The sequence below is a fragment of the Pieris napi genome, chromosome 8 (genome assembly GCF_905475465.1).
Source record: "Pieris napi chromosome 8, ilPieNapi1.2, whole genome shotgun sequence".
NCBI lineage: Eukaryota > Metazoa > Arthropoda > Insecta > Lepidoptera > Pieridae > Pieris > Pieris napi.
Window position 1 is genome coordinate 9,123,429 of NC_062241.1, and position 25,972 is coordinate 9,149,400.

Below are 25,972 nucleotides of genomic sequence, written 5' to 3' on the forward strand. Positions count from 1 at the left end.
GTTCCGTAAGTATGCTTCCTACCTTTTGTTTCTACATTTATATGTATATGGTAAAGACCTCTACCCATAAAGTGAAGTCACGTGGTTGAGAATTCAGAACACACGAGTTTCAGTGATCATACATCGTGACGCATTAACTACTTTACCAGACGGCAGACGGATTACTACTCAATTGAGGTAGTAAGCCTAAAAAGTCTTAGAATACGTCTAAGTAAGCCATCAAGCTGTTGGCTTAACATAAGAGATAATTATGGCAATTGTGTACTTATTCTTGAAGAATAAAATTCCATGACCGCAGACCGTCTAGACTCTAGAGCGTTATAACAAAGAAACCTAATGTTATGTTTCCTTTAAATCGCTCCATCCGTTTGATGGCATTGATAAATAAAGGAATTTATTTACTTACCTAGGTACATAATTATTCTATCTTTGCAGTAATGCTAAAAGCTAATGAAGTACTCAATAAAACTTACACCTGGGTAATTCTACGTCTACGTAAGACAAATACTATAAGAGGTAATAATAATACAACCAAATCTTGTGAACTCAGCCATATTACCTACTAGGTAAAACATAATGCATATTAAAGTAGTTGAGTTATACCTACGTATAACTAGGTACGTATACCTACGTATATTAGGAGTACCCATGTTCACTTTAAATAGGTACTGTAAATGTATACATTATTATTTTACATTAAGGGTTTCCTTACCTCAGTCTTCGTTATTCGATGTCGTGCTAATTTAACGACGGCAAAATTACCCTTGCCAATAGTTCTCTCTATGTCATAAAATCCCACCCTGATGGGGGTTTTTGCGGGTCGTTCCCGTTCCGCCATTGCCGATTTTGAAATCATCAAAATTCGTACTTTCACAGTCTATTTAGGAAAATTACAACATTAACCGATTGAATTCGTTAATTAACCACGGCACAACATACTAGCACTTTATAGCGTTTGATATTTTTTCACCTTGTATTGTTTTTTTTAACAATCCAAGAATTATTTTAAATATTAATATGAATTATTAACAAATTCACTCATGTAATTGTCGTTTGTATAAAAATTGTATAATAACGAAGCACTCCTATAAATATTTTTTTAACTCCTAAACATAAATTAAGTCCACCAGATATAACATAGCACAACTGTTGTAAATGTATAAAATTATTTACAAAATTACAGAAATTCACGCAGAGGCGGCGCGCGTATCGTAAGTCACTAAAAACACATAACGCCGCCGCCTCACCGGCTATCATCCCGGTACTGAATACTGATAATTGAACATGAACGCTAAACGCAGCAACTGGCAAGTAGAACACTTGCCGTTTAAGATACCAGGGTGGCCAGTAAAAACGTAGAAAATTAGACAAGCTTAAGTTAAATACGACTAAACATTAAATATTCCAATTCATTTATAAATTATGAATTATACTACAAATTTACTTTTAAATTAAGGATGACGATAAATAAGTTTAACGATCAGATATACATCAAATTTTCTACGTACACTACAGCCAAAACAGACTAAAATTATTACACCCAAAACAAATATTACAATCACACTCAGTCACGAACAAACCATCACACAACCTTTATTTTCTGTCGAATTCAATCATCGACAGAAAATAAAGGTATACGCCAATTTAAAATAATTTATTTGATAAGTAAACAAATTATGATTAACCTGTAGTAATATACCTGACCATACTATTTTCATTAAACAATAAAGTGTTTGTTTAATAATATCTTTTTTGCCAATTTAATTTCTCCCATATTTTTTAGCTATGTAACATTTACAGACTACGTAGGTTAGATAAAATAATATTCGGATTCGATTATTAATATTTGAACATCGAATAAATTAGTAAGATAAAAATTGCAGTAGCCAAACGATTCGATGTGTTTTTTCTATATTAATATCTGTAATCAATGTTGTCAGAGAAATTTCGTTCTATGTGTACATATGTCATATACACTTTCATGTATCATCTATGGTCAGTGTCGAAAATCTATGGCATCTTTTTTGCAATGTGATTGTAGAAGGCTCGTATTAACACTTTTATTGAAATTTTTATTCAATTGAAAGTATTATTTTCGTATGTCTAATTTAAGACGACTAGCTACTTTGTCATTAAATATTATTATAACTAAGGAAACAAAATTTTATGAATAATTGGAAAGTGCATATTGAGCACCCAAGATGTCGGTAATATTCTTCTATGATTTTGACAAGAAAATATTTCACTAATGGGAAAGGTGATGGGTGGATGAGCTTACAGTCGTTGAATGTGTAAATAATTATAAATAGTTAGAAGAACAAAAACATGAGTCAACGTGCAGATGATCACGTAGGAAACGTGAAAGAAAATTCTAAATGTACAAGCGTGAAAAACAAATCAATCAATTCCAAAGATCCTTCAGAAACACCTTACGGAAAGAGTATAGAAAATAGTGAAGAGAAGTTGAACGAAATGATATCACAATCACTTCATATAAAGCATCACAATAACCTAACAAATGGCACTAGTGAACATTCGAAAATTAATAATGAACCTATTAAGGATTCGTCAGATCAACAATCTCCATGTGGAGATACTCTTGTAAATAGTGTACATTGTAGTGACTTAACTCAAAACACAGATAATACTAAAAATGGTTCCTCTGAACCTAATGAGAAAAGGACTCTTGATAGTGTCCAGAAAGATGACAATCATTTTCAAGATACAGAAAATGATGGAAAGATATTCATTGTATCATATGAATCTGAGTTACAAATGCCTGAAATCATGAGACTAATACAGAAGGATTTATCTGAACCTTATTCAATCTACACATATAGATATTTTATACATAATTGGCCTAAGCTTTGCTTTTTGGCAATTGATGATAAAAATTGCATTGGTGCCATTGTATGTAAGTTAGACATGCATCGCAATGTTGTTAAAAGAGGCTACATTGCTATGTTGGCAGTTGATAAGAAATATAGAAAAAGAGGTATTGGATCTAAGTTGGTTCAGCAAGCAATACAGGTGAGCAAATATCTAAAATAAGTTTATCAAATTATTATTATTTGATCATCATTAACTGATAAACATTTTGTTGTTTCAATTAACTAACGAGTATTCAAATTTTTTACACAATATTTCCATGTTATAATGTGAATAAAATTAATATATTACATGTTCAATGTATTTTGCTCTACCCGTTCCAGGTCATGATTGATGACAACGCTGATGAAGTTGTATTAGAAACAGAAATAACAAATAAACCTGCACTAAAACTGTATGAAAATTTGGGATTTGTTAGAGACAAACGCTTATTTAGATATTATCTTAATGGTGTAGACGCATTGAGATTGAAACTTTGGCTCAGGTGAAAATTGCAGTTGTCCTTTGGGATATCTTAAATGTTGTGTTGTATTAACACCAACAGTTTCAGGTGTATATTATGCATAATATAAACCCTGTACTGTTATTTATTTTGATATTTTACCAATGCGTCTGCCACCTGGATTTCAGCCAAAAAAAATTTTGAGTCATGTGATTTGTTTTTATGTAATTATTGTTAAAATTTGTTGACAAAGTAGCTGTATGTATTTCTTACTGCAAATCTTAAATAAATGAAATTTGATCTGTATTGACTTTCATAAATGTCATATTAATGTTGAGCAAATAATTTACCTTGGGAATTAAGGTCAGGTTATTCTAGTAACAATTGAATTTTATCATGGCTTGATTTACTGCTGTATATATGAAAAAGAATATTATTTGAATTATAATTAAAAATAGAAGACTATTTACAAATAATTTCATTTCATAATTTATTTAGTTTATATGTTCATTGTAATATGAATCTTTTACAATCCTAAAGTTTCATTTTTCTAAAGTATGGCAGGTAAGTATGCCTTATAAGAAAATACACTCTTCAAGAACTACAGTGTACATTTATTTAAAAGGTAACCCTAACTTAAAGTAATTAAAAATAAAATTGCTATGACATTAGCAGTGATTTATTGAAAATCAAAAATATATGATTAGTAAAACTTAAAATGTAAAAGTTGCAGAATTAGTGGATGCTCCATCATAGACAAATGTATTATTAACAGGATTATATTGCTTAGTAATTAGTTTTATAGCTTCATGAGCCACACAACCACCAAGAAAAGCGGACACACTATGGATTTCTGCACCTCCATAACGACACATTTCATGAATATGATCATCTTTAGGGAATGGGGAACAAGAAACATCAGTCAATATTTTTGAGACACAATTTTTTAGTTTAGCTATATCACTTTCTGGCTCCCATTCTCCTGGAGCACGACAATGTTCAGATCTAAACATATCAGCTGCTCTTAATAGAATGTAATGCACCATCATTACATCAGGTTCTTCTAAATGTCTAGCTATGTAAGATGCTACAGGGCCACCAGGTTGATATTCTAAAGCTATATTAGATCCTTTAATTAAATGCAAATCATGAGCATGCCTACAAAATAACTTGACTTCAGCTTCACTCAAAGTGTCACATTGAAGCTGTGATACTATTTGTTGTACTTTTCTATAAACTATCTCTGCATCTGCTGCAGCCTGAGACCGATAAATATTTTGCAGTTTTACATAATGTTCTGTGGAAGCTGTCATATCTGGTAACACACCTGTGACAGGTAACTTCCCTTTTCCTTCAGCTTCTACAAACCCTCTCAGAGCAGAACTCATAATCCAAAATGCAGAACTATCTTTAGTCAAGTTAATAGCTGCACTGCTATAAATAAGATCCTGTATTTTAACAGGTAGAAATGTAGGAAGCAATGCTGTATTTACTGCCCTTATTGCTTCTTCAAAGTTTTCCTCAGTTATTGGCACTCCATTTTCATCAATCCTTATATATTGCTGGATTATTTCTTTGATTTCATTTTTTTCTTTTCTGCTCATAGGCCATCTATCAAGATTAGTGATTTGCCATTGCTGTACAGCTTTGTATAAAATGACAATCCATGGGACATGGCCATGATCTTTTAGGTCAAGAGTACTGATATTAATGCTATCGAAATACTGGGATAAAATAGGGAATGGAACATCTAGACGGAGATCAACTCGTTCATTATCGGGATGGGTCTCAATAATAGCATGCTCTTTAAACTGTATTCTAAATGAGCCTAAAAACCCAACTGATCTACACAATATTAATGGAATGTTTAAGTCCCATAAGTGCTGTGATAAATCTTTTATTAACTTCTCATTTAATGATGTTGCAATGACTGTACTAAATGATTTAAAAAAATCAGGATTATCTTTTAGTATTTGATCTGGAGGTTCCTGTACAGAGTGACCCTGAACGGCGTCATTAAGCTCTAATAACAATCGTAAAGTTTCAGAACCTCTGTTTAAGCCTTTACTAGAGGTTTCAAGAAAGAAATTACACCCAAAGTCCTCGTCGCTGGTTATGTTTTCATCCACTATAGTTATGGCGCCAACTCCAGGAAGAACTATTGATTTTAGAATCTCTGTACCCAGAGCTGTTGCGTTAATTAGGCAGATATGACCATTTTCAAGCGCTGCTTGTCCATGATCACCCCAAAGTCGTAGTTGCCGGTCGTATTGTTTGGTTTTTTCGTTTTGTTCAGGAGATTTCGGTGAAGGGGAAGCCATTTAAACTTATAAGGCTTACAAATTGAATGTAGCTGTTTTATTAAATAAATATGTTAGTTTATAATTTATTTGCAGTTATTATTATTTTTGGTATCACCTCTGAAATCTGAATGTATATTTCTAAATTCTAATTCAAATTAGAGAAGTCTTGTCAGTCGACAGTCGACACTCGACATATACAATATTTGTATTTGACATTGATGGTTGACATAGCAAAAAAGAATCAAATTTAGTTAAAACATAAATTTGATTCTTGAGATTGAAAAAATAAAATACAGTAGGTATGTCGATGAAAAGCAATATAATTGAATTGAACTGAATTATTAGGGGTTATTAGCCACGGTTTGGCTAGAAAATTGCAGGGCCCCAAGTGTGTCAAGTGTCTCAAGACTAAAACACTTTTCGACAACACCAAACGAGTTTGTATGAAAATGGTCACGTGACAAAGCGTGGACTAATGTAATTCCCAGGTTTCCTATTTACCACTTAAAATTTCATTTTGGTACAGAGGCTGAAATTAGGAAGACCAAAAAGAAAATTCAAATCAATTTTAGTCGACAGGGGCCAGTCTTTTTCCTATCGTATTAGTATACTCTTGGATCATAGGACCAACTACCAAGCTGTGCTCTGTGCTGTCTTAATAAATTCAGCTATCAAGTATATATCAACATATATTTACCTGTCTAAATTAAAAAAAATATTATTATATAGATAGCCATACTTTTTCTTTTAAGCCCCATCCACACGCTTGACAAACAATGGCAAACAGCCAACAGCAAACAGCAAACACGGACGTGTGGATGGCTGTTTGTCGTTGTTTGCCTGTTTGTGTTTGTGTTGGGCAGTGTTCGGCAACGGTGTCGGTTTATCTTGCCAGATCAAAGGATGTTTGGCAAACAGTTTGCTACGTATCCACACGTTTGGCAGCGATCAGTATGCGCGCGAGCTTGCGGGAGGCGGACGTATTTACTTGCTACACTTTTTCAATTAAAGCCCAAATAATAGGTCTAAAGCAGAGCCTTGTACGATTTCTATGTATTTTAATCATCAACCATCGTCTTTGCTTTCTTCTTTTTTTTCTTTTTTCTTTCTCTTGCTTTAATTTATAATAAAAATATGTCAACCCGAAGGTAATAGCTGCCACAAGCTGTTTGTGTTGGGTGATTGTGGTTGGTGTTTGGGACTTCGTTTGCTGTTTGCGGTGTTTGTGACAAACAGCCAGCGTGTGGATGCCCCATTAGATAGTTCATAGTAGATACTACTCACGCAAGAAGTCACCGTAACTCACTTTTCTAACTGTAAACGATATTCGAGAATCTTGATTTCAAAGTTAGAAGTTGAAGTCGCAGTTCAACAAAGTGCAATGCTACAGTGGATTAAGAATTCTAATTCAAGGTGAATGTGCACTGAAATGAATTTACAAACATTATTCCAGGATTTTAATCCCAGGTAGCTCTTGGAAATTTTATAAAACATATTTACTATTCATAATTTATTATTTAATATAATATCCTTTTTTTCCTAGTAAATTCGTCGTCCACACTTGTTTGTCAATTTTTACGGCATTACTGGCTTTAAAGTTGGACAACACAATTGATTGGTCCTACTGGTCAGTTTTTGCACCAATATGGATTTGGAAATTTCTTGTGGTTCTTGGTGCTACAATTGGAACCTATGTTTGGTGGCAATATCCACATTTCAGGTGTGTTTAGCTTTCTTTGTGATTCTAATTCTGTAATTAAGTTTAATTTCTCTAATTATCTTCTATATAACAGAATTTTATAGAAACATATATATTTACAGATTAGAAGGTGAAGCCTACATTCATTATAAGGCAATGCTCATTAGCCTTGCCATACATTTAATATTGCTAATGTTTGAGCTTCTTGTGTGTGACCAATTGACTACATATCGCCATTTTTGGATTCTTATCTTCATACCATTAATATTTATAAGCATAGTATCTATTGCTATTTGTATATGGTGTGTTAAACATGACCGGAGTTATGAGGTATGTATCAATAATTTTGTATAGTCTCTTGAATTATTATATCTTATGACAAAGAAATAGTAAATAAGAAACAAACGATATATAGTTAGTTATTGTAGTGAATGTGATAAATTGATACTGAAAGGAAAGTTATATTTAATAATTATATGTGTAGAGTTTCACTATAGCCTATAATCCTATCCAATCTAATAAACAACATTGATTCAGAACCTATCATATTTAACTGTCACACACAATAGGGCAAGTACATTATCAATGTTTAGTGCTTGTATTTCTTTTTGATGAGCACAATTACTGACAAATGAGATGCCACTGGGTATTTTGCAAACAAAAATGGTCTAGAAACCTTCAACAAAAGAGTGTATCCTTAAATACCCTAATGCCATTAATTGCGGGTATCCATAGGTGGTTAGCACATTATTTTAAATGGCCTGTCTGCTTTGTAAAATATTTATAATAAAAATTGTTTTTAGCTGGAACTATTTTGTGCTGTTAACATTCTACAATTTATATTTTTGGCTTTGAAATTAGATACCATTATTACTTGGTCTTGGGAAGTGGTGTTTGTTCCTCTTTGGATACTAATGTGTCTTAGTTTAGTTGGTGAGTATAGTTTTAACTTCAAGTAAGTAATAATTATAATTTCAAGTATTAAAGATAACATCAAATAATGATGAAAATATATCTTTTCCAATTTCTAACAATTAAGAATTGCACTAAAGTTGCATTGATTTAATCTTATTTCATTTTTTTTTACCAAGCCAAACACTATAGCAAAATCTGTACACATTTGCGCAAACTTTATTGTCTATTAATTATCTAATTTAATTATTTGTGTATTTACCACACAAATTTTATTGAAGCAATGTTAGTTTACATTTCCAAATACACTCACAGAGCGCTGCTTAATTTTCCATACAAAAGTCTTTTTTACCATTCTATTACATATTTTTTATACATATTGTTTGAGCTGTGTTCTGTAAATTAGCATCACTATTTAGGTATATGGCCTCAAATAAACACAAGTGTCATGTGCATTAAACACTTATTGGACGCTTTTGTTCTTTTTCATAAGAGTCAAAACGTCTGTTAGTGTCCCTAATAAAAATACATTTCTGGTTAATAAATATAAGGATTTAGTTATTTAATGTGAAACATCTTTAAAGCAATACAGCTTTAAATTGTCTTAAAACTGGTTAAAATGACTAGGTGGCGCCAGCCTCATTCGAGTAATTTATGTTTTTAATTTGACGTTGCATCACGCGAGATGAATTGACTTGTTTAAAAATAGGACCTAAATTCAAGTTGAATAGTGGGAACATTTTAATCTTTATACGCCAACTCCCATGAATCTGCTGATATTTCGTAAATTACTTTATATAATCTCATTCGGTAATATTCTTATTATGAAATGAAATACAGACCTTTATTGGCATATTTCATTTACATACTCCTGTAAGAAAATTAAAAAATTAAATTAAAGCATTATTCTCCTAACAAAACAATGCTTTAAAACAATTTTTTAATTATTAAAGTACAATGTGTCCCGACCAAGGAGGTTTCAATTCAATTTAAGTACGTGACATTATCTGTGGTGAGCGCGCTGGTTCCGAGCCAATAGACCAATAACAGACTTTTGTTTCTTTTATATTGAATTTTATTTAATGTAGCAACTTATATCCATGAGATTAAATAAATTTCTGGCTTTTTATAACCGATTGCTTCGGGCAGGAAGATGAATTGTATGCTGCGTCTGTAATTGAACTTGAGATGCTGTAGACCAACGGTAAACAAATGAACCAGTTATCATTTGTACACATATTTCACATATGGCAAAATTCCAATTCCAATGGAAATTGGAATTAGATAATTACAATACATTTTGAATTAAGATATTTTTTTATATTTTCAGGTGTGCTATATAGCATAATGTTCGCGGGTATTCTTCTACGTTCGCCCGAAGCCAACATTCAACAGCGGAGAACGAGCTTTAACTCCGCCATGGCCTATACATTCACTGTTGTGCCTATTTTGGTGTTTCTGGTTAGAAAAGCATTGAACATTCCTTATTTAAAAACCTTCAGCTATTCAACTGTATGTTAAATTAAAAAAATCAGAAACCGCTAAACCCATTTTCATTATTATTTGTTACTACGTGTTTTGTACTCGCACTGAAAGTTTGTTTTTTCAACATTTTTTGGAAATAAATATGTGCTTCATTGTTAAAAAATAATGCATATTTGGTTAAAAACACAAAACCTAATCAAAACTTTTTAAAATTGCTCCTGTTATATTTTAGTTTTTGTTTTAAACATACAAAAATACAATTTTTTTTTAAGAAACCATTTATATCCATAGGTTCTACTAACGAATAAGTTGGATGACAGCCCAGAGAACAGATTTTCATACATCGTAGTGGTCAGCCCACTGTTCGTTACTTACGCTACACTCATTATCATGTCATTCAGCTCCAAAGGAGGTAATAAATGTAAGTATTTATGTAAAAAAAAATTAGGATTTCACAATCACATAACACTCAAACATGCACTAGTAACATACAGTACATACTAAAATAATTATATAGCAAGTTGTACATTTACTTTAAATTACTGTTAAACTGGATCGGGTGAGATCTCCCATATATATTAAATCCTTAAAGAAAGCTACAAATTAATATAGAATGTGTAACCCAAATAAAACGGAAATAAACGCGAATTGATTTAACAGGGACAGCGAAAAACAGTCTCTTACTAATCACGATTTCTGAATAGCACTCGTAATATTTTACACAGTTTGAACACATCAATCATAGAATATATATTTAAATATAGAGGCTGGCTAATGAAAGAAGATTTCAAAATATTTTAGTATGGTATCCCTAAAAGTTTGATATATTTTGTGGATTAAACTTACTTGATACTTGATTTTATTTTATTATTTTTTACATTGATAGTAACTGTATTTCTATTTTAGTATAGTAGTTATGTTCTAGGAGTACATTGTCTTCACATATAATTATTTAACTAATGTATACAAAATATTGTTAACCTATTTTAAAAGAGTAAGTGTGGAGTTTCTTGGCTATTCATCTCCACACGAAACTACATTTTGGAAGGGGCAACTAGAATCATCTTTATATTTTAATCATTTTAATTGAAATAAATGATTTGACTTTACCATTTTTTTAGGGTGGTTCGGGATTCGAAAAGACTTCTGCCAGTTCCTCCTATCAGTGTTTCCCTTACTGCAAGAGTACGCAAATATTGCGTATAATAATAACGTGAATCGCGGATCGGTTCCGAACGAACCGCCTATTAATCAAGAACCGTATAGGGACGAAGAAAAGAAAGTCCATAGAAAACAGAAGAATCAAAAGAAAAATGAAGCTTTAAAACCCGTCGTACCAGTAACTAGCATAGATATGCCCGATTGAAAATCCAATATACTATCTTGGGTCAATCAGAGAGAATCAAGGTAAATTATACCAATTTTTTATAACTAGCAATCAATTGGTAATGAAATATATTGGATCTTAATTGACGAGAAATTATTTTACATTTAATCAGCAAATGCCTAATTACCCGCGAAAACGTTATCCGCCATGTTTTTTTATTCCTTATGTCAATATAGTTAATGTCAAATTAAGATGGCTGACAATTAAAGACAATAAACGAAATAAAGGCGCTTATTTAAAAGTGTCAACTATAATATTCTGATTTACGTATTTGAGTTATAAGCACACTAATATTAAGTAAATAATCTGTGACAGTCGGAAATATTTTCGATTTAGCTATAATGTTACCAAAAATTTACACTTTTTTTACAATTTGGATACAGCTTCAGAAAATAGGAATTAACTTTTGCTTTAGCTTTTTGTATTAAATGAAACTGAAAAATTAGCAAAATCGTATTTAGTAAATATTTCATTGCACAATTATTTTATATTTTGTTTACTCATAATGTTGTGTTAGAACTGGATGGGGTAATTAAACCATAGACTAGGCGCATCTGTATGAAGATAGCATAGTTTTTCTCGCTCCCCCAAATAGTACCAGTTATATATGCAGCGAAGAGTCTCGTTGCATTATGTTTGTTAACTTTTGAGGAGTGAATTTTGTACCATAGGCAGGAAACAGTGGAATTAAATATCCTTTTTATTTATATAGAACCCGTATTGTTATTTCAATAGTGTGTTCGTTGTTAATAGTTTCTACATACAATGCAAATGCCTCAAATAGCTATTCAATGTTTTGTCCTTATCACCCCAGTGTGTAAATAGTGACAAAAATATAGGGGGATAGGGATTTAGTAATACCAGTGTCTGGGTAGCGCATGTTAATCATCTCATTTATTAATAAAAATTAAGCATTTTTCCTATGATCTTGATTTAGTTGTCAGTGAGTAAAGTCAAGGTATATTACATAAAATGATTTACATTGTCGGCTTATAAATCGTATGAGATTCCAATAACTAGTTTCGTATTTCGCTAATGCAAATGTTTTATTTATTTAATATTAAATTCTTTTTTGTGTGTAACTCAGTCTGTGGTGGATCAATTCTCAGTCAAAAATAATCTTCCTAACGAAATTAAATGTCGTATTTAAAACCTATGTAGGTCATTGAGCTCGAGAAGTCTAAGCTGAATTTGATCTATAGAACTGATATGGCGCTATTCAAATTATCAGAAAAGTCGGTTTCAGAAAGTGAATAATTAGTAAATATTTAAGGTAGCAGAAACCTTACGAACAAATATGACTATTAATTATTATCTTTTAAAATTATATGTACCTCAACCGATTAAGTTATATTTTAAGAAGCAAAGCCTTCTGAAATTGGAAAGTATCTCGAAATTTAAGTAAATTATGAAAATCAATTTCTTTAAATGCTAGATGTCCTTCGTGATATTAGCTAATAAATCCTTGGTTCTGTATTGGGTGGATAAGTCATTCGGTTTTTATTGTAGTGAACCACGCATATTTCCTCTTTATGGGTTTTTTTTATATAAGTTTATGTATCAACTAAATCAGTCTTACGACACTTGTTTTAAAAGAATAAGTTTGGTTAAAACAGCGTGGGTAATAGAATATCAAATCTATAACATATATTTAATTACTGTGCACGAAACTCAAACTTATTTATAAGCCTCAAAAACTAAGAATATTTAGTAATATGACACTACAAAATGTTAGTTTTTGGATGTTTATAGTGCGTGATGAATTAGTTTATTTGTCATAGACATCCGTTATATGTCTACGACTGTCTGTCATGTCTGCCAATGTACTTTTTTAAAAACTAATTTTGTAATATTTTCCCGCGCTTTGAGATTAATATCTGTGTAAATCATAGAGCTAGTTTCAAATGTATAAACGTTCATAGGAGTATGTTGATGTAACAATAGACGTAATTTATAATTTTTGTAGATACAAAATAATTCGACCAATACAAAGAAAGAAAACATTGGAAAGAGAATTGTTCACTAATAACTTAAATATTAAAATGCTTAATATAGCTTTTTTCACGCTTTAAATTTTATTCCTTAGGCTTATAAAGAATACGATAGCTAACATTTTATTTTTATACATTAATTATGTTTTGCTTGCGGAAAAAAAATGTTTACATTAAATGCCGGCAATCATTGTATATCAAGTATTGCTCTTCATATCATTGGTGTTTTAAATATAAATGGTGCTTTAAATGGTAGAATATATTTGTAAATAATGTTCAAAGTTATGTTAAGGGTTTAAATGATGCAAGTAGAGAATATGGATGTACTTAAAAAGAGATTTAATTTAAAAAATACTAAAATCCTTCTACTGTTCGCCATTGGTCTGTGTGTCGCGTCATTGTTTATCTTAAACTTTTGTGCTAATGCGTCATAAATTTATTTTCGTATATTAAAAGCATAGTGATTAAAATGGCCTTTTTTATTTTGTAAAATAATTAACAAAACTTAATCAACTTCATAGTTCTGCACAAATTTCCGTTTGAATAAACAACAACTGGTTTTCGGGAAAGAAATGGAATTAAGAATTCTGTTCAAAACAAATAATCGTGATCATTTAAGTAGATGCATATTCTCTACGATCTCTTTAAGTTTTAAGTCATAATTTATGTATTTGTTATTAGGCAGACTTGAATGTAAAGCAGTAGGTGCAATTAGGTACGAAGTATTTTTTTAATTAGATGTAACTAATTTAAGATTTTTGTTGCATAACAATGAATTAATACTGTGATATACTCTTCCTATTCGCTTCTCAGAATGTTATTTTGTTAATATTTTTTGTTTCAAATAAAGTGTGCAGTTGTTAAGTGATATTGTCTTTTTTATAAAATCCCAGTTATACAGTTTAGTTTTATAAGAATTAGTTTAAAAGTCCATTGCACTAACTATGTGTAATGGTTGCACAACAAACGTTGTGTAAAACAAAAAACTCGGCGATTAAAAAGAGTGGCGGAGAGTTTATTGCAAGTTCTTCTCTTCCGTTCGACGCCCTTGATTTGAGAACTAGCAGTCAATGTAAAATTAGAACCATTTAATGTATATTTCTTTTTTGACGGTCATAAGTGTACAATGTGTTACCTAGGAATAAATGATTTTTGAGTATGGGAGCGTTCAAGTATTACGTAACGAATTTGGGGGGTGGGGTCTCTTTTGAAAAAGGTTTCTTTCCATTACTTTACGCCACATAATGGTAACTTTTAGGTATAAAGCGTCACTAGGTGGTCACGAAACGTTTCACTGTAATTGGGTACAGAAAAACGTTACGGCGCGTTAGCGCGCGTCAATAATCTCCAAAAATTGAGACGCGTGGCGTAATACTTGAACGCTCCCTTTTGACTTTTACGTGAGATTTCTTACTAAACCAGTGCATGCAGGCCGTATTACGGTGAGAATACGGATTACAACCGCATATGATGACCATTTTAAACGAGACAGTTCTGACTATGACACTACAATGATAAGTACATTAAATTTTCATGTAGATTATTTTGCTAGGTCGCATCTACGCCAAAACTCATTGCAGTCAGGTACATAAAAGCAAGGTATAACGACTCACCCCACATAATTTCGGCCTTACGTAACTTCTACTTGTTCCAAACTTCAGGGTTTCAAAGGTAATATAACACAGCTTGGTTCCATGATATATGATATAATAATACTTGTATATTTAATATTACTTGTGTATTCTATTGTTTGCGATAGCGTATATCAAATTTATAATCCGAGCTGAACTTAATTAAAATCGCTTCTGTAGCTTAATATAAAAAACTTACTATATGGAAACGAAGCTAAGATATATAGAAATATTTAAACCTAAAAACATACACAGTAGACAAATACACGTACTGTTTATACCACCTTATACAGGGTGGCCAAAAAGTCGTGGATCAAACGCAAATAGGGGATAGATGATGTCATCAGCGGCAAAAAATTGTTCTACGGGAGGTCTCTAAGGTCAACCCCTGCAGAGTTATGATTTATTTTGGTTTTTATATGAAAATTGACTTTTTTTTACTAATTCTTCTTAAAATTCGAAAATATCTACATCCTGTATCTTTATCATAATATCCACTAGATTGGTACTGATCAGTTCTTGCGTTAGACATACTATTTATAGTTGTTTATTGAGTGAATTGAAGATAATATTAAGTTATACGATATAACATTTTTTTAAATCATAACTTTTTGTTTATTTCGGACCCCACTGTGAAAAAAAATTACTCTACCGAAAAGTGACCCTGTATTTCAAGTTTTGGCGCATTTAATATGGATTCTGAAAAGGTATTACACATGGCCATGAGTCGCTCTAATATCTTTTTTTTTCAAAGTAAAATAATTCAAATAAAAAAATAATTTAAACTACCCTAAAAGCCTCGTAAACAGCAAGCGGTATTCACTCCAATTATTTCAAGGTCGAGGTTACCAAAACTATTCTCAAGCCTTGGCGCCCAACTTTCCTCACCTGGCACCGACGTCGCTATCCATCGATTTTTATTTTGTTTACCCCAGTCATTAAGATGAACCCGAATAGCTAGCATTACACTATGCTTAAATCACTAAAATGACATCTAAAAGTAGAAAAATAATAAATGAAGAAACATCAGAAGAGGTGGAACTATTTAACCATTGTAAAGAAATGGAAATTGTTTGTTATGCTATAACTAAAGTGATTGTAGAAGCGAGTAGTAAATGGCACAGATCAGCAAAATCTACGCCTTCGCTATCTAATAGAAATTATATTATGGAATTGGTGAATATACAGGTACGTAGAAAACGCCTTACATTACCTTACTTAATTCATTTCATTTTAAAAATGTTAAACGTGTCAAACGTTTAGTTGTAATCTAACTCAGCTCAAATTAATCTGATAATTTTTTTTTTTTTTAAAGACAATTGACACCAATTGACCTAGTCCCATGCTAAGCTGGTACAGCTTGTGTTATGTGTACTAGGCAACGGATATACATACATATTATAGATAGATATACATATAAATACATATTTAAACACCCAAGACCTAAGAACAACACCAAATGCTCATCACATCGATGTTCGCCTCAGCCGGGGATCGAACCCGGGACCCATGGATTCGCAGTCAGGGGTACTAACCACTAGACCAATGAGTCGTCAAATACCTAATCTGTTCGTATTAATGAGAAATTTTAAAAGTATCAGAATAATCAACACTGGTATATTTTACGTTTTTATTATATTAAATTGCGTAATTTTGTTTAATTTAAATCTATTAAAAACTACATTTCAGGTACTAGATCAAATAATAGACTATTTAACTAAGCTAGTTAAGTCATTTTACAAATTAAATCCTAAATTAGCTAGATTAAAAAGAGATAATGAATTAATGCTAAGCAAACACGATCATATTTTCGATAAGTTGTGTAGCAGAAGATTTATAATGTGTCAATCTATTAACAATTTAATAACGACGATATTATCGACCTGTCTACGAAGAGAAGATTTGAGGAAGATGATCGAATCATGCTTATGGTAAGTTATCTACGTCTTTTTCTTTAATCTATGATAAATGGAAATCCTTAGATATGTCTGGTGTTCCGGAAGTAAAATTATGGTCTTCTTCTAAATTGTAATAGAAGTTTTTTGAACAGATGAAGAAATTTTCTATAAAAAATAAAAAAAACAAAATATTATTTTAAACAGGATATTATTTTTTGCTTTGTCTATACTAGACTTCCAAGAAGTCGCAGGCAAAAAAAGAGTCGGTTAAATAAAAATTAAAACCATGCAGCATGCTTTCCTAGTCTGTAGGTACAGACATGGATGCGTAGAATTAATGATAATTAATTAGTTACTAAAAAAATTTAAATCGCTACTCATCGTGACCATTTTTACAGTTTAGTGGGAATATATAACAACTTGACGGGCCTCAGTTACAAAAAGTTTTCTGCGAAGTTCAATGTCTGCAGCAATACTTACCCAAATGCAACCAGCGAAACAAAACCCATCACGCTAACAAAGATTGTTCAGGTTAGCATTAAGTATTTCCTGTTTTGAGGGCGAGACGTTTTTGCTTTATGTCGATTTCTTTTCCGAACAAATAAAAAACGATTTTTCATATAGATTTCAATACTAAGCTAACAACTCATTTTGTTAAGCAACGGCAACAATATTCAAAATAATTCATCAATACATATATAATTTGAAACCCTGGCTAGTCCCCCAGTTACACACAGTTTGACCTCTGAGTTTTGAGTAACAAATTACAAAAACGCAGCACACTCCTTTTGGAATGCGCCACAATTGATAGGCCGGCAACGCACTTGCGAGCCTTCTGGCAAATGTGAGTGTCCATGGGTGGCGGGATTACTTAACATCGGGTGAGCCTCCTGCCCGTGGGTTTATGTTCACGACCAAAATTAACCGCACATAAGAAGAAAAATAAATTCTAACGGTCTGGGTTCGAACTCACAAGTCATCAATCAAAAGTAGGACCGCGAGCTTAACTTGGCTAACAACTATAATAAAACAGATGGGAAAATCATAATTCATTTAGTACAAAATTATTTATTATCCGTTAGAGACTTCATATAAAGACAACTTGTTACAGATCTTATCAAAAAGTCGCACGGAAGTGAATTGCCACCGTCTGATCCACTGTCTGGTCCAAATGTTTAAACCCGAAGAGCACCAAGATAACGCGTCTTCAAGTAGCGTAGACAGCTTAGAAATTTACCAGTAAGATTTATTATTATTACACCGAATATGCAATATGCAAAGCACTAACATATCATATTATTGCTTTGCACCAATATTATGTATGTAAATGCTACGCAAATATTAATAAATGTATCCATGGGGTTAATATTGAAAAATCATTTTCCAGATTACTAATACCTATATGACGATAAAAAAGCCTGACTCAAAAAAGTTCTACAATAATTTAATTTAAAAAAAAGGGTGCGTGTACTTATGTACGCGCGTAAGAAGTTATACTTCTTTGGCATTATTAAAAATAGTTTTTGATTGCATGCAAATAATTAATTACAATTAAATAATCAAAGACTGGAAAAGGAGTCATTATAGTCAATAAAGTTCAGTTTACATTTGAAAAATTAAATAAATAAATATTTATTATTATTCTCTTACATTAAGTGTAACATAAATTCTATTATTATTCGAATGTTGTTTTTAAATTATGTCCAATGCCGTAGCATCTTCCGTGGGCAACTTCATTCTGTTAATTTTGTGTCACGGTGCGCGCGCGTCGTAAAATTTCACTCTCATCAATTTTTCATAACGCGCCTAAAGAAGTATAACTGCAAAACTATCCCGACGTTTTGAGTTCTTCATAACAAAATTGTACTAATGTAACGAGTTTATTATATAAAAATCTTGTAATACTTTCAGCACGCTAACAAAACACATAACGCCGCCATCTTCATCTGTATCCAAAATAGATAGTAACAAACGTCGAGAAGCTTTTATTGAGAACCGAAAAGCTAAAATGAAGCAAGCGCAGAGTCTCATCGAACCAAAGAATGGACATAAGAAATTGAGTGAAGTTTTAAATCCACAGAATTCTGACTCAGAAATACCTTACACGTCACTTTTAAGTAACGAGTGTGTTTTGGATGTTCTTCTTAATGAAGGTGTGTTCATATTCCTATCTGTTTTTAATTCTAATAATGTATATACTTTTCCTGTATGTGTGTGTGAATTTTTTGTAGTAATTTAGCCTCGAATTTTGTTCCTTAACCCCTATCTATGCCTAATATGACTGTGTCTCCCTATGTCGCAAGTATTATAAATAATAATAACATTCTCCTTACTTCTACTAGTTCAAGTTTCATAGGATTGTAAAGGTTGTAATAACGTCGACAATATGTTATAAAGTTTATATTAATTAGCGTGGGTGTGGGCTTAGATATCGATGTATGGAAATGAAAGATACAAACGTTAACGTCCAGAAAAATGACGCGAATAGAACTTGTCACGCCATCTATCGATACATTTAAACAACGCTATCAATTTAACACCGTCAAATATATGTAGTGCACAGGGAATGTGGTATGATTTTGCGCACATTTAAAATGATTTTTTTTATGAATCATATCATTTGGATTATTTCAGAGAACGTGAACAGTATTCTACAAAGCGAAGAAGTATATATTGAAGTATTGTTAGATACGGTGGCAAACATTTCGCCGTTGCTACTGGGGAATAAAGGCGTTAAGAAACTGAAATCAGGTAAATAATACGTTAAATTGTAAGCAGTAAGCTGAGGTTCACAATCTTTCGACAGTTTATAATCTCGCGAGATAGATTACAATCTAACGGTGTTTACAATTTTACGTTAACATATATACAGCGAATAATTAAATTATTCAGCAATAATAACTATGTATAATAGTGACAGCTAGATAACTCTGTATAACACGTTGCTAGTGTGAAGATGTGAAAATATTTATTTATTTTTTATTTATATGATTTTACAATTTATTTTCAGGAAGGTTGCAAGCGAGTAAAAAAGCAGCTCAGAAGGTGACGGAGTATTATCAGAACATTCTATGGGGCGATGTTGGTAACTGCCTAGAACACATTGTCTTATGGTGGTCCTCATTTCCTTTAGCCACAAGGTAATATTTCCTTTCCCAAGGTATGTACCGTCTTATTAACCGCCTTTGTAGTGGTTAATGCACCTAGCGTATACGCTGGCGTGCGTTATTTGTTTGTGAAAATTTTTCGAAATTGTTTGAAATGCGCAGAAGTGCCACATGAAACGGTCGCAAATATATGTCTGTTCATTGGGGCGTTAGATTCATTCATTACTCGTTTTCTTGTGTAAAGATTTTGAATGAAATCTATTTCATGTGAGTTAGAATCTAATACAAATTAATAATAGATCAATAATTTCGTTTGATTGTGAAAAATATAATGAATGCAAAGATGGTTCGTGTCGCGCTGAGATTAAACTGACGATGGTGACCAATCATAATCAAAGGAAATGTTACCAAATCTATATTTTAAAAAGAATGTGTATTTTAACTATATGTATATACATTTTTATTTAAAGGTCACCAAGTGTCAGCCAAAACCTTCGTGAATGGTTATTCTCTATCTTCAATGTTAATAGTAAGTTAAGTGTTATTTTTGAAATTAATAAATAGTTTATATTATTTTAATTGTTAATCAGTCTAAAGGTGTTTTAACTTTCCTAGTTTCAAGTATAGTTTGTAATAATTGAAAAAACCCAAAACGAGATCTCAATGAGACAGCCCTTAAATAATGTGTTGCTTTATATTCCGTTTACACTATTTAAATGCATCTCTACTTTTAGTACAGGGAATTTATTAAAAGGGTTTAATTGTTGGGATAATTCGTATTGTACGCTACAACCATTGCAAAGCTTATTAGAACGAAAACATCTCAAAACCTATATATTTTTTCGTAATATTAAAAGTCTGTGGTTTCCCATAGACACGCCGGATTTGGTGCTATCGGCACTGAGGATTCTCGCCGATGCTTTAGGCTGTCACGTTACTTCTACGTCGTGGGATAAGCACTTCGGGTAAATATCTATGCTCTCTGAATAATGTATCTTACGGAATTTTATTATACATATTCATTAAAGTTTTTAGGCCAAATCACGCCTACATAGATTATATGTACCAAATTTTGACATGTTTATCAGTTAATTAAGAACTTGTAAAAGGAATTATTACTGTAAAATCTTGCTATTTATCTTTAAAAATTCAATATTTACTATTCATAGAATGCTATCATATAATCATAGATTTAATAATAATTTTGTAACCCGTCTACTGGCTACTGGTTTCTAGTAATGTTAATATCTGAAAATTTTAATAATCAATCTTATCAATGTTATCACATCATAGATTTTAAATATGCGTAAAAGGGACGTTCCAGTTTCTATAAAACGAGATTGCTACATATCGTATAGATAAAATCTACAGATCTATAATCGAAGCGAATATACAGACAAGGACTGTTATTAAACGCATATAGAAAAATCAACGATTCAAAGCAAATTCGAGAAAGGCATAATTAATATTAATAATTCGTAATTTTCTTTGCATATAGGGCAACATTGACAACGAACTTAAGAACTACATCGCTGGCGATCTATCCAGGTCTCTCCATAAATATAACTGAAGTAAGTTTTATTGGTGAAGTAATTTTTGTATTTTAATTAAGACAAGTCTAAAAATATAATCAAATCAGTCTTGTCTTTATGTCAAATCACGCCCACAATCAATCACTGCCTACCATACTCCGAAATTCCAAGTTTGCGTTTGCTTTTATTAGGATTATAATTACTAACATTAAAATCGCTTTTGTAGTTTCGTAGTAAGCTTGTAGATTTAACAAGTCAGGCTTGAACTTACTGTAAGTCACAATTAGTTAAACAATGTATTAACTGATTTGCAAAATCAGAGTGAGAAAGACGAACCATTCAATAGCTTTTAATGGCTTTATGAATAAGGTTTAAAATTTTCGCTTCTTTATTTGTACATTTGAAGTCTTCCACCGATTTATTGCTTAAAATTTTTATGTATTTTTAAATATTTTTAAGGCAACTGATACCGGGGCAAATTACGCCGTAATGCTGCAAGAGCTGGTATCTCTTAACAACCACTGTGAAGTGACATGGGACTACATAATGGGCGCGCCTTTAGAAGATTTACCTATTGTTGAACAAATACCCATTTTACATAGACTTGGTATGTCAAAAGTGTTTTAGTCTTATTTATTTAGAAAGGTGCCGAAGTTTGCTTAAAATTCACTGGACATGGTGGTGTATCTATTTTTACATAGTCATATTTGCTATTATCATTATTTCATTTAAGTCCGTTCGTACCATATTTTAATTAATAAATCTATTAACCGATTTGGTATCACTTAATACGTAACACGCAATATTTCAACATGGCATGCAAAAAAAAAATGTATTCCATTATCTTTAGGATTTCAGATCAATGGTTCGATAAATAACTCACGTGCCATTTATTGGAGGAAAACCCGTCGTGGGATTTAAAATCGCTGCAGTGCTAAATTACTATTATAGTTTGATAATCTTGATACTATATGAAAAAAAAATTACTTATATATATAATTTTTATGAGTAAATGACACGTAGTAAATAGATAACTTAGCATAACGACCACGTAGGTTCGCATTCCGAACACCTGATATATCCCGTTTATACCAAACACCATCTTAGGTCACTAGATTATGACTCTTAAGCGGGCCATAGACGGACCGCATATTGCGGCGACCGCACGGCGATCTGCAGTTTCCATACCAAATTCATATCCTCAATACACGGACCGCTCGAGCAGTTCCTGAGCAAACCGCATGTTGCAGTCGGTTTTGACTGCAACATGTGGCCCGTCTATGGCCCGCTTTAAGCACTGTTTAACAGTTCCTAGGATAAGATTTTATATTAAGTTTGAGACCCTGTATGTTTTACAGACCATTCCATACACACTTACCGCTTGTGGTGTCTCGCGGAAACCCGTAGACTTGCGAATAACTGGGCAATGGATGATTTCTTCCGCATCGCACACAAAGACATGGTCGCATGTATGGAACAACTTAATCAGTTACGATTCGCTGATCATACACTTACAATTGAATCAGGTAAAAAAGTAAATCAGAAGTACACTGTTTAACTAAAGAATCTGCCTACTCATTACATAGTTAATATAATTCGGCAAATCAGTTTATATAAACGCAATATTTTTATACGAGTAATTCCGGAAATTAGGTTAAAATAAACAAATTTAAAATATGTACCATTTATGTTTTGTTAGTAATGTTTATATAGTAAATGGTGGTACTTTTGTTTTCTATTTAAAAACCAATAGTATTATCTTTTTAGGAAAAATCGGGGTTCATGAAAACGTTTGCGCAAAAATGAGAGAAAAACTAGTGTCCGAAGTAAAAGTCAATATTCAAAAATTTAAGGTAAAATTATTATATATTTATTAATATTATACTAATTATTATTTATATTTATACCAACATTGTCGCTGATTTAGTATTAAATTTTATATGTATTAATAGCCACCCACAATTTTTAAAGAAATTCCTGTAAATTCTTGATAAACTAAAATCAATTTTCATAATCATAATTTTAAAACCTGTAGGTATATATTATATATGTATATGAAATATGAATTTCTTAAATTTATTACCGATATTAACTTTCGTTCAGAAATTTGTAATAAAACATATTTCAGGATGCCACAGAAGAAATAATATCGGTGTTATCATCTGTGTGTGGAACGACAAGTCTGGCTCATCTCACCATGATGTTCCCAAGCAACGCGGAATGGCGGCGCGTCACTGAATCGTTGCCACAATATTCTGCATATGTGCATGAGTTCTTAGGTATTCACTTTTATCGCTGGAACATTAACAATATACAATACAACTATCCACGACGCGGCGTCACGAATTTCGGATTGTTCATGAGATATTTAATTTAATATCCTGAAAACTCTCAAGCTAATTACAAAACCCTTTCTATGACACCTTTTCGCTGAAATAATTTCACTGAATCATGTAGAACGGCCACAGAACAGAGCAACGCTTGAAAGTTCACAAAAAAATACATGTTTAATTAAAACTCGATGGGTTATTAATTTATAACCCCCCCTCCATCCATGATTTTATTAAAGTAAATAAACAAAAGACATCAACTCCGGGTTTAATATAATCAGGTTACTAATATGTATGACGTCTTCCATAATGCACTAATAACGATCATTTTATATTTAATAATTGGTTAGCCACAGGCCACACTTTTAGAACATTTTACCATGGGCAGCATTTTTATTTAATGTTTTTTACGTTTATTTAATTTCTATTGAATATTTCGACACAGATGTCGACGTACAGATACAATATTATTAGGTAATAAATGTTTTCCATTAATTTTCTTCATGTCTTTTCTTTTTCAGACAAAATGCTACTCCCCGTAATAAAAGCAACTGATGACATTACAACTCTAAACATGGTGCTAAGAATAATGTGCGAATCCTGGTTACACCACATATATGTGGCTAAAGTGAAATTTACGTAAGTATTTCGTCCGGGCGATATGCTGATATTTCGTCTTATTAAAGCAAGTAGGTTTTTTGTTATTAACCTTGCAAATATAAAACAAATACAACGTAGGCGAGATACCGTAACCTATTTCTGTCTTTGATCACCTTTTGTTTTGTGTCCAATGCGAAACAATTAGTTTTGTCAGAAACCTTGGATCTCTTAAGTCCCGTACTTGGGTCTCATGAGTCATGACCGACGCTTAGAGGCTGATATGTTGTTTAATAACGCCGTTACATATTTTCAGTAAGGTGGCCGCAGAGCAATTATTAGTAGACTTCAATGAGGTTCGTGTTTGGTTAAATGAATGTAAACCACTGACTACAACAGCAAGAAAACAAATGTTGCAAAACGAAGTTTTAAGGTAATCATTTTTGTATAAGCTAACCTTAAGGTTTCATACAATTGTTTTTAATGCTGTTTTGCTATCGAAAATCTTTTTGACTTAAGTGTTAAAAATTACATGTCTTAATTACTTTTGGAATTTTAATTTTTAGCGAATAAAAAAGGATTTAATTTGCTTCAGTCTGATTCACTACTCATTATTCGTGGTCTTTTGTTTCACACGTAAATAATAATATGTTTTATATTAAAATTTAGAATTAATCTTATATGGTGTTTATATTCCTAGCTTCTCTAATTATATAAATTGTTTATTGATCCAAGCTTTTTTATTCTATTTTGCTATTAGGCGATGTGAAGGTGTCGGTAGGCTGTTGTTACATGCGCCAGGAGATTTAATATCAATGCAAGAATCCACTATGCCGTCAGCAAAAATACGGAAAGACGGTAAGATTTTTTTAAAATATACTTCGCAACTGGCGTTAAATGAAAATAATAAATTAGTTAATTGTACCGCGACATTACAAAAACTTACTTGCATAATCTGTGCTATGACTCTCAGTAACGAAACTAAACAATAAATCGCCGACCTTGAATTGTCTTTGGGGTATTTGAAAACGTTGTCGATTTAGTTATAAATGGCGCAATTTGCATAGGAAGTTAATAATTTTATATCATAAAATAACAACATTAACGAATAATAAAAATTATTAGGGGAGCGTTCAAGTATTACGTAACGTATTTTTTTGTCCTTTTGTACAAAAAAATACGTTACGTTACGATGCGGGGCGGGGATTGAATTACGCGTTATTGTTAATATTATTTTCTACTTAAACCACATAATAATAGTAACTAGACGTAATTTGAACGGTCCCTAGATCACATAACTAAATAATATTTTTATTAAACATAGCCAAGGTTTATATCTGTTGGAACTGAGGACAGGTGTATAGAAACTATAAAGGTCTATTATTTTTCTTTCAGACAACGAAACTCCTGATCAGATGATGCCCGCAGAGATGTATGTTCCTAATCAAAAGCAATGGTTGACGCTTCGTGCGAACAAACTAAGTGGACCCGTTGCATTCACACTTTGTTGCTTAGTTTTATATTAATATCACAGTTTTGCTTGAGGCCTAAAATTTTACATCCTTATAAAATATTGCCGATATTATGCACTTTATATTCCTTCCGCCATATCCCAATAACATTTTAATATAAAACGTATAACCAGTTTTAAGCTATTATTAAAATACATGTTTAATTTTATATATTTGATTTAAAGAATAAAGATTTAGAAATCCTAAATTTATTATTTTTTCTGTACCATCCCTAACTTCCTTATAACTTTACAAATC

The 25,972-nt window shown here is 31.9% G+C and overlaps 5 protein-coding genes across 6 annotated transcripts in view; 3 read left to right on the top strand and 2 right to left on the bottom strand.

Annotated features, from left to right (window-relative positions):
- LOC125051824 (serine/threonine-protein kinase SIK2) overlaps positions 1-1,305 on the bottom strand; it is a 50,168-nt gene extending 48,863 nt beyond the window's left edge. The window contains exon 1 of the mRNA XM_047652398.1: positions 713-1,305. Within this exon, the coding sequence (XP_047508354.1) occupies positions 713-856 (144 nt within the window). The 5' untranslated portion in view covers positions 857-1,305. The remainder of the gene's footprint in view (positions 1-712) is intronic.
- Positions 1,306-1,995: 690 nt separating this feature from the next.
- LOC125051827 (N-alpha-acetyltransferase 30-like) lies at positions 1,996-3,637 on the top strand. The gene is made up of 2 exons (XM_047652402.1): positions 1,996-3,030; positions 3,213-3,637. Exons 1-2 carry the CDS (start codon positions 2,326-2,328, stop codon positions 3,375-3,377), a joined length of 870 nt encoding a protein of 289 aa, XP_047508358.1. The 5' UTR covers positions 1,996-2,325; the 3' UTR covers positions 3,378-3,637.
- Positions 3,638-3,994: 357 nt separating this feature from the next.
- On the bottom strand, positions 3,995-5,818 carry LOC125051825 (NEDD8-activating enzyme E1 regulatory subunit). The gene has a single exon (XM_047652399.1). It carries the CDS (start codon positions 5,650-5,652, stop codon positions 4,045-4,047), a length of 1,608 nt encoding a protein of 535 aa, XP_047508355.1. The 5' UTR covers positions 5,653-5,818; the 3' UTR covers positions 3,995-4,044.
- Positions 5,819-6,265: 447 nt separating this feature from the next.
- LOC125051826 (transmembrane protein 185B) lies at positions 6,266-13,973 on the top strand. Of its 2 annotated transcripts, XM_047652401.1 has the most exons (8): positions 6,266-6,385; positions 6,894-7,047; positions 7,178-7,354; positions 7,456-7,663; positions 8,137-8,266; positions 9,576-9,706; positions 10,022-10,151; positions 10,852-13,973. In XM_047652401.1, the coding sequence occupies exons 2-8, from the start codon at positions 7,016-7,018 to the stop codon at positions 11,094-11,096; spliced, it is 1,053 nt and encodes a 350-aa protein (XP_047508357.1). In that variant the 5' UTR covers positions 6,266-6,385; positions 6,894-7,015; the 3' UTR covers positions 11,097-13,973. The 2 variants fall into 2 exon arrangements, with proteins under 2 accessions (XP_047508357.1, XP_047508356.1); XM_047652400.1 differs by lacking the exon at positions 6,266-6,385 and having other exon boundaries at positions 6,894-7,101.
- Positions 13,974-15,654: 1,681 nt separating this feature from the next.
- LOC125051729 lies at positions 15,655-25,897 on the top strand. The gene is made up of 18 exons (XM_047652257.1): positions 15,655-15,927; positions 16,429-16,670; positions 17,036-17,168; positions 17,749-17,876; positions 18,549-18,790; positions 19,272-19,388; positions 19,648-19,777; positions 20,215-20,273; positions 20,619-20,709; positions 21,243-21,315; positions 21,736-21,883; positions 22,635-22,802; positions 23,044-23,129; positions 23,405-23,555; positions 24,128-24,245; positions 24,520-24,636; positions 24,964-25,061; positions 25,599-25,897. Exons 1-18 carry the CDS (start codon positions 15,727-15,729, stop codon positions 25,727-25,729), a joined length of 2,433 nt encoding a protein of 810 aa, XP_047508213.1. The 5' UTR covers positions 15,655-15,726; the 3' UTR covers positions 25,730-25,897.
- The last annotated feature ends 75 nt before the right edge of the window (positions 25,898-25,972 follow it).